At 32.5% G+C, this 16,870-nt stretch overlaps 1 protein-coding gene across 1 annotated transcript; it reads left to right on the top strand.

Moving 5' to 3' along the window:
- The first annotated feature begins 7,394 nt into the window (after positions 1-7,394).
- Positions 7,395-10,317, top strand: LOC109818749 (transcription factor LAF1). Its single transcript, XM_020384275.3, has 3 exons — positions 7,395-7,750; positions 8,274-8,403; positions 9,405-10,317. The coding sequence occupies exons 1-3, from the start codon at positions 7,615-7,617 to the stop codon at positions 10,015-10,017; spliced, it is 879 nt and encodes a 292-aa protein (XP_020239864.1). The 5' UTR covers positions 7,395-7,614; the 3' UTR covers positions 10,018-10,317.
- Positions 10,318-16,870: the final 6,553 nt, after the last annotated feature.

Raw genomic sequence — 16,870 nt, 5'->3', positions numbered from 1 at the left:
CTAGAATATACATATACATGATCCAGTCTGAACAGAGTTAAAGTGTACAAAAGATATTACGATCAAATGTTACTGTCACAAGTAACTACATAGCAAAAGATATCACAATAGAAATCAGCTCCACGGGTCCACCGGAGACTCACCACCAGACACCCACCTATCCCTGCTCTGCTCCCATACATTGTATAATCATTGCAGTCCAACACCATGGAGACAACAAAAGGGTAAGCTAGTGTAATTAAAATTCAACATACAAATATATCAATATAAATAAACAACAGATACATTTATCAGCACACTTGTACAGCTTATACCACTCGACAATATCAGCACCGCAATGCGGCAATATCAGCACTGCTTAGCAGCAACAACAGCACCACTTGAGTGACTATAACGGCACCGCAAAGCAGCAACAACAGCACCGCTTTAGCGGTTAGAATCAGCACCACATATGTGGCTAACAACAGCACCGACTTAGCAGCTATAATATCCCACAACTCAGCACAACCCAGCACAGCACGGCACAGCACAGCACCACACAGCACAATTATTATTTTCCACAATTCAGCCCCACAGTCTATAATTCCACTATACTATAAAATTTCACTTATTAATCCAATGATTTTCAGCTCAACAATACACCTCTAATACAGCTAACATATTTATCTCATAGTCATCACAACATATTCATCAAATACAACATGGTTTAGCATATAACATCATTGATTTACAAACTCGACACAATTCAACAGTCATCAACATATAGGTCATCATCTCCTTGCGCGCCCGATGCACTCGAGGTCGCACCCAGTGCGGCTTAACCCGAGAGCACCAGCACCAGCGCGCCCAGCGTAGGAGTACTCGCGCCCAGCGAGACTCAACCCGAGAGCACCAAGGCTCTCCCGCGCCTGGCGCAATTCCAAATTGCGCCCAGCGCCTGCCTGGCAGAGACTCAAGGAGTCTCGTGCGCTCAGCGGGGCCTAACCCGCGCCCAGCGTGGGGAAGGCAGAGACCTACCCAGGTCTCGCGCCCAGCGCAATTCGCATTGCGCCCAGCGTGCTCTTGGCAGAGACTCCCAAGGAGCCTCCGCGCCCAGCGAGTCTAAAAGTGCGCTTAGCGCGGCATCAAGTATCCCAAAACATGTTACTCTTGATATCGCGCCCAGCGCAACTCGAGTCACGCCCGGCGCGGGCCAACCAGAGACTCCCATTTGCAAGCTCTCCCAGCGCACACAGCCTTGCGCCCGGCGGGCTTGCCTAAATAGAGTCTCCTGGTGGTCGCGCGCCCGACGCGAAGAACAGCGCCCAGCGCGAACTCATCAGTAACTTCCCCAAGTTCGAAAAATTGCTCAAAACCTGTAAATCTTAACAGAAAACAAGCATGCAATCCAGCCAAAATGCCACATTCTCATCAAACATCAAGAAAAATACCCCATTTTCCACATGCAACTACAATCCAAGAATTTCCTCAAAATTTCTCAAAATCCCGAAAACCCCAAAAACTTAAGTTTAGAAGTTCTCAGCCAAAATCATCAGTTCTCAACCGTTTAAATGAGTCCCTAGACCCACCTTTAACCAAAACACAACATAACACTAACTTCCCTTACCTTAGTTCGAAGATCCGAGCTTCGGGAAGGAAAATGGAGAAAGGGGAAGCTTGATCGGAGAAAATGGACAAGCTTGAACAGCAAGGGAGAAGAAGAGAGAAGGTTTCGAACACTCAGCTAGCACCTCCCAATTCTAGCTCAGCACCTAAAGGTTCCAAAGGTCAGAGAAAGGAAAACAAAGCAAAGAGAGGAAGAGTGAATGGGGAAGAAGAAAAGAATGAAGGGAAAAGTTGAGGGGGAAGAGGGGTCTCACATCAAGTGTTCAGTTGTAAATTATAAAATTCTCAAGATTGAAATGCAAAAATATAGATACGAAAAAAAAATACTAACTTGTAAAGGACAAACTTAAATCTTTATGTATTTACTTCAACTACGACCCATCACTAAGATGAAAATTAGAAGTAATATAAATGGGAGTTTATTTTTTATTAAGTATAACTTTTGATTAACATGATTTTCTTTAAGAAAGTAAATTAGAGTCAAATTTAACCTTATAAAATTAATTTATAAAATAAGTGTTGTTCTTTAATTATAAATTTTAGTATGGTCATTTTACCCCGTCACAACAATGATTGAACATCTCATCGTGAAGCTTGCACGATGCTAGGATTAGTTATCTACAAGTAATTTGGTAATAACTTAATAGAATGTGACACGATAGGTCCAATAACAGTTAATAATCATTAGGATATGTTATGATAACTTCTTAAGAAAGTAGATTGGAGTCTAACTTAACTTTATAAAACTCACTTGTAAGGTGATGATTCTTTCCCACTTATAGCAACATTTACCTACTAACATTTGTTAAAATGTTACTATAGGTTAAGTTAATAGGTTATTTTGCAATATATTTTTTTTTGTGAAAAATATTACTATAGATAGTATAATAATTCACCATAGTTCCTACACTTTACGGTAAACAACTAACAACGAAAAAACTACTAACTTAGGGTTGTATATCTACAAATTTGAGAATAAGTACAATAAAACTTTTATATAGAGATAAAAATAACTATTTAAATATATGCAATATAGATACAATAATATTTTAAATGTAAACTATATAACCTAAGTTGTCAATCAAGCAATTACTACTATCTATATAAGAACCACCCAAATGTAGTCATCAAAAGAGACATTTGGCTCTTGCACAATTGAGCGACCTCCATTACACCACTTCATACCTATCTTTGCCCTACTCCAATACCATGTATAATTATTGCGATCCAAACCACATGAAAAAATATAAGGATAAACTAGAGTTTTAAAGAAATAACATATATATATGACATAAAACGCGAACACATAACACATCATCACATGTTCATCATCTCCAACACTATCAACATACAACATCACAATATAGCCAACATATATCATCATGAACAACTCATTCTACTACAACACAATATCAATTTGAACATCATAATATTAACAACTTAGATTATTCATTATAACTACACAATATTTTCAACACATCTAGTGCACGCATTGTCACACATTTCAATTAGAAGATCTCTTACAATACAAGGTGGGAAGTTTAACTGGCTTGACCTTACCAAACCAACAACGCAATTTGATCTTTTTAGCTTATTAGATTAACAACAAATTAGATATAAATTCACAACATAACAACTTGGTTTCTCGGATGTCACTACTTAAATAAGGAAGTCTAATACTATTGTTAGGACAAAATAGCTAGGTATTGGTCTACCATGACATTAGCTAACTTAACTAAGCCTCCTACGAAATTAACCCACCGACTATCCTCCAAATACTATACCCTTTTGATACTCAGTTAGAAACTAAGTTTCCAATTTCATATTTTACTCGGTTGGTCACTTGTAATCAATATAACTCAACCTGACTCTTATATTGTGATCGCTTTATACACGTGTGTGTCGACCTTGTCCACATACAATACAAAATAAGTCCTAGAGGAGATTCAAGATAGCTATCCACTTCTAGGGTCAACTTTCCAAGAAGGATTTTCAATAAAATTGGGCTCTTAAAGCACCACAACACAATATTCAAACAATGAGATATGCAACTTTTAAAACCTCTCCTATAGACCTAGTTTGGTCATCACAACTCAACTACACAACAACTTCTTACATATTCAACACAATCACACAACTCTATAACTCACAATACACATCTCAACTTTCAACTAACAACTCACTAGGAAATTGACATATACAACACCATTCATGCAACTTATTCATCCTTACTTAGTCAACACACAAGTTATTCAACAAGTAATTGAACAATTCATCAAATAAACCAAGATATTTTCCTTTAGAAATTGGCGCTTGAAACCATACACCCAATGCCCAACGCCATTTAGGCAAGGAACTATTTGCCTTGCCTATGCCTAACGTTACATAACCTGCGCCCGGTGTGGATAAGGTAGAGAACCTTAGGACCTTGCACTTGGCATAAAAAAATGTCATGCCCGACCTTATTTCAAGCAAAGAGTTTTTGTCTAACTCATGCTCGACATCACCATACTAGTGCCCAACGTCATCTAGACAAAGAGCTATAGCTTGGCCATGTTGGGTGCCATTTAAATTTGGGTGTGGTGTCACCAAATCAAAGACCTCCCTATGTCCTCACACCCAACGCTATTCCAATCTAATATGAGTTTCTCTCCTCACACTCAATGCCACTAGTTTTGTGCTCGACATGATCGAGCCAAAGAGTATCATGTTGGAATGATGCTCAACGCCTTAAAGGCACGTTTGGGGTGATGCAAGTCTTACACTTATGCAGATCTCAAATTTGGCTCATCCCACCTGAAACTCATATTAGATTGGCATGGTTTTTTCTTGATACAAGTGCACCAGTGTTTTTGTTTTGAGGCATGGTTTTCTTGGAGCATCAATATTAGTGAGTCTGATGGTAATGGATGTGGCATCAGTCACCATAAAATTCTTGTACGTTGTTACATGAATGTTTACCAGCGAAATTAATCTATAATCTAATAGGGAGGAGATACTCGTGGTAAGAAAAAACATATATAAAAACAATGAAAGGCTGATATCGATTTTCATGTTATGCGATAAAATTAAAGGAGATATCGATGGTCCATTTCACGTGTTGACTATTGAGTTGCTCTGACAGATTCGCATGTTCCTTCACCAACCTAAATTCCTATTGGACATTACTTCCTAATTCAATGGGATAAATGTTTTTCTAATGATATATATATATATATATATATATATATGAGTTATAATAATATTAGTGTAATTTTTACTAAATATTATATGGTTCAATAATTTTATATTAAATATAAATTTTGTAATCTAATTGTTACATTAAATTTTGTTTACTCTTATATATACAAAATTTTATATTAATTTAAAATAATTTGATATTTCATTCTTTTAAAAATAAAGTTAACATAATATATATATATTTCAAAATATATTAAAATATATATTTTTATTACTTTCAAATTATTATTCAATTTTAATAAAATTTGATATAAGCATATAAAATGATATCAACTTTCAATTTGAATTTATAAAATTTACATTTGATATAAAATTATTAAATAATATAATATTTAATAAAAATTACACTGATATTATTTATAACCATATATATATATATATATATATGTACTCCAAGAAACTACCGGCATAGAATGTGTATAGTATTAGAATCTAATTAATATGTTCTTCATTTGCTTCTTGATTCAGTTATGCATAAACGTACCAACTAATTCATTTTGTTACGTGATATTTACTATGGGAATAATGTTTTACTACTTTAAAAAGGTGTCATGAGAATAAAAAAACAAAGCATACGTTATAAGAAAAATTTTAGGCAGAAGATTTTTGAAACTATTAATTAAAAATAAATAAAAATAAACTTTCTCATAATTATTATAGTAAAAATATTATTTTAAAAAGTTAAATAAAAACTAAACATATTTTATTAAAAAAAATCAGTATCTTAATTCCATATGCTCTAGAAAGTAATTTGGTTGAATATTAAAGATTTTATATATCAAACATCTATCTAACACTTTACTTATAATTACGTGGACTTAAAAGATTTGGAAGTCTACCATAAGATATTTAAATGTCCCAACTTGTGGATATACCTGGGTTCCATTTAAAAAAAAAAGGATCAAATAGGATCATCCTTCTCAGTAGTATAGTTTTCTTGATTTAGTTAGGTATATATAAATGTGACAACTGTAATCACCATTTATCATGTATCCTATACTCTAGAGTGAATTTTGCTCCTATGGCAAACCGATCACTGGAACAAAATTTCAAATTCTTGAATAATGATTGATTGGTTGGAGCTGGCATTTATATACATCAGCTGTATACATCAGCCAATGACGAAGGAGAAACACTAGTTTTCTCAACTTCATTTACTTTGTAAAATATTTTGATTTTGATGTCTGTAAATAAAAGGAATAGCTAGGGGAATTTCCTTTTACCAAATATTTTGTCTTTTTCTTTATGTCATCATCTTTTGTATCTAGATGTTCATCTCTAGTCGTTTTATTTATCATACTCCATCAGATATATGAACCTAATTTGGTCTTTCTTTTCATTTGTCATGTCTTCCCAAAAGCATGATTCCTTGTCATTTTATTGAATGATTTGAATTTTGAATCATGCAATTGGAGCACTTAAAATATATTATAATTAATACCCAAAATATGATTAAAACCAAAATCCTGTCATTTCAAATTAGTCAAGTTGATTAAGTTGAGAGACATGAATTGCAAGTGCACACAAATTCAAGTCCTACAATATTCTTTCCCTCTTTTCATATCCTTTTTTCTCTCTCCTAAACTTATTAGAAGTCTTTCCTTGAAAAAAAAAAAAATCAAAATCCAAAGCCTAGAATGGAAGTTTTACAACATATTTGTCTACATTTTCATGTATAATTAACTAACAAGTAACAACTTTTATGTCAAAAAAAAAAAAAAAAACTAACAACTAGTTAGATTGGAACAAATTTGAGATGATCAGGTTTTGTAATATACAGTACTTTGTTAATTGCTGTTAGAGATAGAGAATGTGTCGGCAAATATTGACTTAATTAAGCCTCAAAATTGCTCAGTCTCAAGAAAAAAGTCTCCTCTCCACGGTGTTAGAGGAGACAAAAATTTGCATCAACTAGATGAATTTAAGTTGTAGGTGAAGTTTGAAGATTCTTCTCTTATATCTTAAACAAGGGCTTTGCATAAGATTTTTTTTTTATATTAGGTAAAAAAATATAATTAGATATTAAATTACTAGGTGAAGGTTTAAATATAATCTGGTCTTTATTAAATTGCCACGACAATGAATTTTTAAAAGTACCTGCAAATAAAAATGTTTAAAATGGGCCATTTAGAATAAACGAAAAAGTAATCATGTTGCATTTGGGGTTTTATGAACTGTGCTGTACTTATTTTGATGAATGATTGATGCCGTGAAAATTGACAAACAGTGATTCCCGTGGGACAAAACTAAGCCAACAACGTCTAAGTTGGTATACCCTTCTAGTGAACTACAAGTAGAACATGATCTCAAACAATTGTATACATATTTTTTATGTTATCATTTTGTAAGGTCTTTCATGCTTAGTTTATATGTTTATTATTTTTTATAACTATGCTATTGATATCAAATATACATAAATTTAATCAATAATTAGTTTTTGTAAAAAAAAAAACTCTTTTTAATAAGATATATCTATATAATCACATTCTTTTAATTTATAAGACTTAATACTGAAACTTTATTGGTTCCACACAAACTAACCACTTATTTATTTATTCTCATTTGAGGTTTCAACTCTTCTTTTGATAAATTATGAACACATGCTGCACAATCATAGCTATCTATTGCATTATATATCAGTCTGTTTGTGCACTATTGCAATGCCAAATATTCTCTTCCTTCTCTGTGATTGTATGGTCTCTCTTTAGTTCATAACTGCTCTAGGGAATCCAATCTTATCAAACTGAAATTCTGACAGAGAAAGGAAAAATGGAGTGTCAGCCACCAGAAAAAGCAAAACCAAAATACAGAAAGGGCTTATGGTCACCAGAAGAAGATAATAAGCTCAGAAACCATATCCTTAAGTATGGTCATGGCTGCTGGAGTTCTGTCCCCATTAAAGCCGGTGAGTGCTGAGAGCATATTTAGATACAAAGTTCAAATTTCTTTTGAGAATTTATCTGCGAAAAATAGTATTTTTTCAAGTAGAAAATCTCTCAAAAGTTTTTTTAAATTTGCATCTAAACATGCATTATTCTTGTCTCTTATTCTGTCATATATCATTCAATAGGGACTATCTTTGTTTTCCTGCAGAGAAGTTTCTCGTATTTTCATCTGATAAAATGTACCTTGAACTTATTTGAGTTAACACATAAAAATGTTTGCATGCTTCACTGGCTTTTGGCACCAACAGATTAATTTGACATATATAGTGAAATGAATTAACAATAAGACATTCTTTGGCTGAATCAATTCTAAGAATTTTATCCAATCATATAAATTCCAAATTAGAAAAGGTAAAATGTCGTTAAAATTTTGAAAGACAACCTAATTAGCATTTTGAGCCAACATTACATTCGCAAGTAAGGTGAATTTGTATTTATTTTATTTGGTGCTGAGAATTGGTAACTATGTACACAAATATCTAGGCTTGCAAAGAAATGGGAAGAGCTGCAGACTAAGGTGGATTAACTATCTGAGGCCAGGATTGAAGAGAGGGGTGTTCAGCAAACATGAGGAAGATACAATCTTGGCCCTTCACCACATGCTAGGCAACAAGTAAGCAAGAAGAACAATTTTTTTTTTATTTATTTAATGATTGCAATTTTACTTGAAAGTTTAAAGTAAAAGAAGAAAAATTGCAATTTTAGTCAGAATAATGATGCAGACTTAGCTACCTAATAGTTAATGCAAATGGGCAAGTCAAGGAAAACAATTTTTTCTTTTAACATTTTTCGAGGCCTCAAGTTAAAAAATGTAATTGGATAAGCAAGCTAGCTATAATTCTAATAAATTTTATTTTGTAGAAGCAATTGGGTCCTATTTAAATACTATACTAAAAGGAAAAATTGATAGGAGGGTCAAACCGTGAGCTGGCATGGATAACAAGTTTCTTTTTTTAAAGGAGGGAGAGAAGTGAATGTGCACAGAAAAGACAATTGTCCTAATATTATTTTTTAACATAAATTAAAATTCCTCCAATATTAATTGTTTTAGACGTCTCCATCATATATAATAACTTCCAGTTTATTAAATTTTTTACACTTAATTATACTTCTCTATCTTTTCCTCGTACTTTCTTTGATGTGAATTGAAATAATCTATGTTATTTGTGAAGTATATAAATAAGAACATATCTTCTGTTAATTCAATTTACAGGACATTATGATCCTATTCCAATGATATTCAACCTTTATTTTGTGTATTCATAAATAAGCTCACTTTAAAGAACTTCTTTTCTTCCTTTTAGTGTAAACTCGATAACATTAATTCATGTCCCAGCTTCATTCCCCCAATTTTATAAAACAAGTCAACACTCTTTCTTTTTTTTCTTCCCAATTAATATGGTGTGGAGGAATAAAATAGTCCTATTTGAGGAGAATTTTCATCGTGATCCATGTATTGACATTTTTATTTCAACTCTTCAAAACAAAGCCTGATACACTAATCAAAAGTTAGGTAGCTACTCATTTTGCAGTTTACATTCTTTAGTTTTTTCCAATAATAAATTATTTTTATCAATGGAAACTGCTGAAAACAAATTAAATCATATTGGCTAGGTGGTCTCAGATAGCACAGCATTTGCCAGGAAGGACTGATAATGAGATAAAAAATTACTGGCATTCATATTTGAAAAAGAAACTGATCAAAGCTAAGGAAATGGAATGTGACAAACAAAATCAGTATGCTAGCTCAAGTTCAGATACAATGGACAACTCTCTCTCTCCCCAGAAACTTGCAACACAAGATCCAAGTTATGCGTTGTTAGAAAACATGGACAAATCAATAGAACACTCAGATAACTTTTTCTCACAAAGCTACAACTTTTCCAAGGAGGCTTGTCAGAGCTCCCTACCAAAGCTGTTATTTTCTGAGTGGCTTTCAATGGATAATGTAAATGGTGGAAGTGGAAGCTCAGTGAATTCTGATGATTCCTTGGTCTTGGGGAATGAATTTGATCAAAATTCAACTTTCCAAGATGCTGTAATGCATATGTTAGAAGAGAACTTTGTTGAAGAGTATCATAATACTCTAATTCACAGTTCAACAACCACTGAGGTGTACAATTCCGATATTAAGTCTTCAAATCAAGAGGATGGAAGTGATTTCATCCATTGTATTCCGGGGGCTGATTTATGTAGCAATTTCAGCCTAACCAATGGTGCAATGTAAGCACCAGGAAGGAGTTAACAAGGGTGCTAAAAAAGAAAGAATAATTTGTAATTAAGCATACAGAAAACAAAACATAAATTTTAGCAATGTAAAGTTATACTTCAGATTGTTTGAATTTTACTCCTATTATTAACTCAAATAAATTCATGAGTAAAATAAAAAATAAGTGTATTTTATTGTTATTCTTCCACATGTATATTTGCTTTCAAAATAATGAGTGAACTTCTTGTGGTCTTCAATGTTCTTTTTCCTGCAAGTGTTGTTGCACATTTATTACACCGATTTATATGCTACATGATATATTTCTTTAGTCTCACAAATTAAAGTTTAAAGTTTTTACAAATATTAAAAAAGACAACAATAAATATATAATATTTTTGTATAATTTTACTAAAATAATTCACATTCTTAATAAATACATTACTTTGAATTATAATGGTTGAATAATTTATGAATGAATAAATTAGAAAAAAAATAAGTAATATCATATTATATTGAAAAGTATATATATATATATATATATATATATATATATATATATATATATATATATATATATATATCCAACTAAAGCCTAAACTATGTAGCCAACTAAAGTTAAAAAAAACACTATCTTTTTAGTAATGTTTCAAATTAAGGAGGTTAACATAGATGTTTGAGATCTGTTGTAAATTACATGACCATTTAAGGGCAATGCAAACTTGTTAGCTTGAAAACTGTCAATTCGATCTTTTTCTCAATTAATATGTGCATGTATATCGTTGTAGTGTGACACTATCAATAAAGACATGGCTGCTATAGATGATGAGTGATGGTTGTAAAATGAAAAAAAAGAAAAAGAAAAAGAAAAATCCAAACTATAAATTTTATGAAAAGAACATGGCCAATCAGAAACAAACTTTTGGTTATTAATTCCGGTTTAAGTTTTAATGTACAACTAGGATAATGTTTTGATTTTTGGTTACTGTAGCAACATTTAATTTGGGACTTCGATGATTTATTTAACCTACAATTTGCTTGTGTAAGTTACTAATAAAAAAAATAACTAAGATATAGATGGTAGAAAAAATTATTGTTGAAGATTTTGCATCAACATGGTTAAATAGTATATTTAAATGGGAACAATTCTTATTTTAAAAGTCAGTAATATAAGGTTAAGTTAGATTCAAATTCACTTTAAAATGACATCAAAGTTTATCTTAGCCGTTGTTGTTGAATTTATTGCACTATATGTTATCAAGTCACTATTGGACCACTCACAAATGTCCTATCTTGCCCAATTCTCAGTGTGAGAGGATGTGGTGGACATCCCACATCGACTGAATCAATTTTATGATTAAGTTAAGTCCAAATCTCATATCTTAAGAGTTACCCTTAGAGAGATTTCTACTCCATTGAATTCCGAGAGATCAAAGGCATTATAATTACATACCAACTTAGTGGCATTAAGAGGGCATTTGGTATATATGACATTTTTTTTCATACTTGAAAATCATGAATCATAGGAATCATGAAATTTGTTTGGTTGATCATAATATTTTTGGAAATATTTATGAATTTTTATTGCATTAAATAAGCAAATAAAGGTAACATGATATTTTTACTACATTAAAATTGTTTTTACCACGAAAAAATTAGCTTCCCACCTTCCCTATGAGAATAATTTTGTGTAAAACCTATACAAAAACTAGTCCCGGAGAAATAATGATTCTTAGAAATGTTATTATTTTAAATAACGAACCAAATGCTAGATCGACTAGAAACCAAAACGAAGAATTGAATGAAGTGTCACTATATAAAATATTGTGGAATGCAACCTTTGAAATATCAAATTTGAGAAGTATTATAGGAAAAATGTTGACACAAAAACTCATAGGAGTCACTCGCCTCTCTAGGCTAGATTATCATTTTCTTTCAAAGCATATTTCCATAATATGCAAATATTCAAGTTAATATCACATGCATTATCTATATAATATGATCTTACACCACCAATCAATAACATATATAAGAAATTAATACAAAATAGAACAACATCAACATTATGAAAATAAGGGATTCTCGTTTAATCATATTATCCTTACTTATGACCTAACTTATAAGAAATAGGATCAATTCAATATATTATCAGGTCTAAAGCAAATCTTAAAGTGAGACTTTTTAAAATTAATAATAATATCTTTTGACAAAAATTAAAAATATTTGAGAAATGGGTCTTTTAAAAAATTATTATATTTGTATATCTTATAGAGATAGACCTTTTGAAATGAATTTTTAAGAATGAAAAAAATTACTTTAAATTATTGAACCTTAAAAAATTATATGTAAATATTAATATAATTTTTTTTTAAAGGAACCTAAAGTGAGGACTTTGTTAGTCTCACCTTTGAGCCAACCTTGATAAGAAACAAAGGTTGCTCTTTATAGTTTTTTTACTCAATGACACAATCCAACACTTAGTGTCATCACACTCTTGTAGTTGCACTTTGTGGATCCCTTGCTTAGAACCACCCACTCAACGCTTAACAACAAAATCATTGGAACTCCCTAAGGTGTACTAGAATCATAAATAAATATACAATGCTAAAAATAAAATAGGGTAATTGAGAGTTTCAGGGTATTCACACCTCATTAAATTAAAGACATAACGAGTAAAACCTATAAGATCTAGCATCAACTCCTCTACGCATAATCTATCTTATATATACACGTGAGATAACTCACTCTCCCTTACATAATTAATCAAATTTTAAGCAAAAATATAAGATAAGACGACAAAAACAAAATTTCATCAAGATCCCTTTTCAGGTTCACAATGTTCTAAGGCAACACAACCGGGAAAAAAAACTTGGACTATATTGGGCTTACAAGGATAAAAAAACATCAATACCTAGAAAACAAATTTTACTTTATAACCCATATTTTTCTAAAATGTCTTAATTATAAAAACCCAATTTCAGCCCATTAATTTCCCAAGCTTTATGTTTAATTTTTGTTTATTTTAAAACCCTTTTTTTATTTTATTTATGAAAACCAAAGTGTTACATATTTCAATTTGAATCATTCCTACGCAATCAATTTTTACCCAATCAAATGAGAATCTTAAATTTCTAGCACCAAGTTTGCAAAATGTTCCAACAAATTTAAATTTTCTATTGAATGTTAGACACCATATTTAATTTTCAATTATACTAGCAATTTGCTTCAATGGCCTTAACTTTATTTGATTTAATTTTAGTGTGTTGAAAGACTACCAAATTGATATAGGCTTAATGAGTAAATACCTATGTTAGCTGATGGAAAAGACTTGGTGAAGTGATTGTTGTTCTTCCTCAAGCTACATCCAACGTCCAATCTAGTTCTTAGAAGTTCATCAATGGTTGAAAATGACGGAAGCAAAACAAGCTCCAAAGCTTGTAGAAGCCATTCTTGTGGTTCGGTTCTTCTCAAAGGAGAAGAAGAAGTGAGAAACCAAGGCACAAAGGAGAAAGTCCTTTGTGAAGGTTCCTAAGGGAGAGAGTTTTTCCACGGTTCTAGGCTCTTGGAAGAGAGAATTTTGAGAGAAATATTTTGTTCATTAATTCCAAAAGTGTCTACACACTAGTACAAAAGGGATCATTTACGTCGGATATTTTAAGCATTTTACGTCAGAAACGGGTCCGACGTTAATGTGGAAGACGTAAATTTACGTCGGTTATCACAGCCGACGTAAATTTACGTCGGACATTCCCTAGGACCGACGTAAAATTGGATTTAAATTTTAAAAAAATACACGCAAGAATTTACATCGGACACACCATGTCTGACGTAAATTTATGTCAGCTAGTGCTAGATCCGACGTAAATTTACGTCGGACATGATGTTGTCCGACGTAAATTCTTGCATTTTTTTTTTATTTTTATTATTTTTTGATACACCCAAAACCTGCATACAGTTCAAAATACAAAACCTAACCCAGGCAGTCTAGAATACAAATTCAAATATAATTTGTATTTCAAAATTGAATGACAAAAAGAAAATAATATATAAATCTTAAAAAAGCATAAATTAAGACAATGTAAATCCTATTATCCTAAAAAAACTATAAAACATATGTTTGTCAATGCTATCAAACTAAAAACATAATATCCAACTAACTAAACTTAGAAATCTAACTATTATATACTTTGAAGAAAAAAAGTTGTCCATTGTTCTCTTATCTTGATGATTTCATCTTCGGGCAATGGAGATGGATCTTGAAAAACTTGAAATATTAATTTAAGTGTCATTAATATGCAATGTTAATTATCATAAAGGTAAATATACTTAAATAAATTTTGATATGAATTCCTGCCCCAAGAATCAGTAATACTCGCAGAAACTATGGCTCTCATCCAATACATGATGTAATAGCCACATTCAAACGAGTCTTGTTGCTTATTACACTAAAATGAGAAACAAATAACTATTATTTCCAAAGTCGATAAATTCAAATATTATTGTCTCTATTAATTAATTTGCTAACCTTAGGGTATATGAATGACAATGTCTTTGATCTGGCTCTTCCACTTAAAATATTAGCTCCAGATACGATTCTAATTAATTGAAATAAAAACAAATGTTAGTCAATCTATATAGTTACAGTTTTAAAACATAATGAAAAATTTTAGTTACCCTTGTAATTGGCATTTAATTTCATGGCTTGATTTTTGATGTAGTGAACAAAACCACACCACGGTGTATTCCTTAGGAATGATTACCATTAACTATCAATAGGACCTACATTGTATGACAAACAAATTAGTTATAAAATTACCATGATTAAAAAACTAATTAAAAAATTAACTCGTCAATGTATGGAGCCATGTATATATCTCTTCCTGATTCACTCATCCATGTTTGCATATATTGCTGGATCTGGACCTGAGTGTTTCCTGATTTTTGGATGGATTGAGGCTCAATAAATCCATATACTTGTGCTTGTGCTTGCTCCACACTCAATTTGTCCATGAACCTAACACAATTAATTATTATAATATAAATGTAATTATTGTAATTTTAGACTCATAAAAGAAAATATCACTTACATGGCCCACAACTATATGATAGATATATTTAACATGGAGTTTCCCCCTAACAATCTCTAATGCATCGGGTAGGGATATGTATAGTGGAACATCAGAGCTATCAACTCCAAAAACTCTAATGTCCCACTGCAATTGAATTGGTTTCTTCTTCAATCGTGGTAATATGGTTAGAAGCCTAGATATGGGATCATCCTCAGCTTCTGCGATATCAGCATCATGAACAACATGTTCTCTCATGACCTCCTTACCACGATTGATAAAATCCTAAAGAAAGAATCAAAATTAGTTAAACAATAATAGAATTATAAGAATATAAAAGAGCAATAATAGAATTACCTTTGCCCGTGTTGAAAGCGGCATCACCAAACGTTTTGGCCAAGCTAAGAATGTGTCGATTGCCTACCCCACTAGTTGAACCTCTGTATTGGGCAAAGGCACTGGAGCAGCAGCATCTTGAACTTGGTCAACCAAAACTCGTGTCCAGTCTAGCTGTAGAGGGACACCATGGATGGTTGAGCCACCCTCAAATAATCGATCAATAGCCACTAACCGTGGGGGGTCATCCTCAACATATAACTCACACTGGTTTGGTACATCAGTGTGAGTCTGTTCCCTTGAGGGATCTGGAGCAGCACAACTCCCTTTAGTACTGACTCGAACACCATCATGAGCAACTGTAGTCTATTGCTGAGAATGAGCCAAAAGCTCAATCTAGAACAGCTCGTTCTGGTTTTGGAACGGCCCGTTCTGCATTAACAATTAACAAACATTAAATTCAAGTAGAACGGCCCGTTCTGGTTGGAGAACGGGCCGTTCCAGATGAACAATTAACACAGAAGCTAAATGCAAGTCACAATTTTTGAAACTAACCTCAAACGTCCATCCCCAATGCAAAACTGAGGTGCAGAAGACAACTAAGGTATGCAAAAGACTCAGATTACTCTTTGTACGTAGAAGAATACTTTTTTTGCTCTCAAATGAACTAAGGTGCGCGCGAAGAGAATCCGAAAGGGTGATGATATAAACACTAATTTACGTCGGATATGTATCGTCCGACGTAAATTAGGAATTCCACGTCGGACAACATAGAGGTCCGACGTAGAATTCCTAATTTACGTCGGACCATACATATCCGACGTAAAAAGTGCCACCTTTTAATTACAAAAGTGCCACTGCTTATTTTTAACGTCGTATTTGGGTATGTCTGACGTAAAAAAGGTGACGTAATAGCCTTATTTTCCACTAGTGACAAATGAGAGGTTTAGGAATATATAGAAGTAGGAAGCTTGTGGAGGAAAATAAGCTTAACCATGGTTCAAGTGAACCATGGTTGGCTTAACTTGACCGTCCACTCTAGTTTAGGAGGCTTATGGAGCAAGCTTCTGTCTTAGCTTGTTTGGAAAGCAAGCTAAGCTAGAAGCTTGTAGCACAAGCTTCTTAAGGCTCCAAGGTTCATGAAGCAATCTGGCCAAATTAGAGAGCTTGGCGGCCTTGGGCTTGTTTCTCCACTTGATTTATTTCAAAGATTTTTGATTTGGTTTAGTTAGGTTCATCTAATGATGGTGAGACCTAGCTAAATCAATTCCATGAAAAATATGGAGCAAAACAAGTCCAATATGTAAAATTTGGCCTAGGACCAATTGCTAAACACACCTTTAAGCCTTGCTATTTGCTACCCGACTTCTACTACTGAAAAAGTAAAAATGAATGACCTGTAATACAAGGTCAAATGGAGTAAAAGTCTTCAAAGAACCTACTCTAAATTCATTATACAATACTCTATAAAA

Source organism: Cajanus cajan, chromosome 1, assembly GCF_000230855.2.
Source record: "Cajanus cajan strain Asha chromosome 1, NIPB_CcT2T_4, whole genome shotgun sequence".
NCBI lineage: Eukaryota > Viridiplantae > Streptophyta > Magnoliopsida > Fabales > Fabaceae > Cajanus > Cajanus cajan.
This window is presented reverse-complemented; position numbering and strand designations above follow the sequence as displayed.

Excerpts from the sequence above, each read along its gene's own strand:
- LOC109818749 (XM_020384275.3), top strand. The coding sequence starts at position 7,615 with ATGGAGTGTCAGCCACCAGAAAAAGCAAAACCAAAATACAGAAAGGGC. Across the intron at positions 7,751-8,273 it reads TTCTGTCCCCATTAAAGCCG|GCTTGCAAAGAAATGGGAAG; the intron begins GTGAGTGCTGAG and ends ACAAATATCTAG. Across the intron at positions 8,404-9,404 it reads CACCACATGCTAGGCAACAA|GTGGTCTCAGATAGCACAGC; the intron begins GTAAGCAAGAAG and ends CATATTGGCTAG.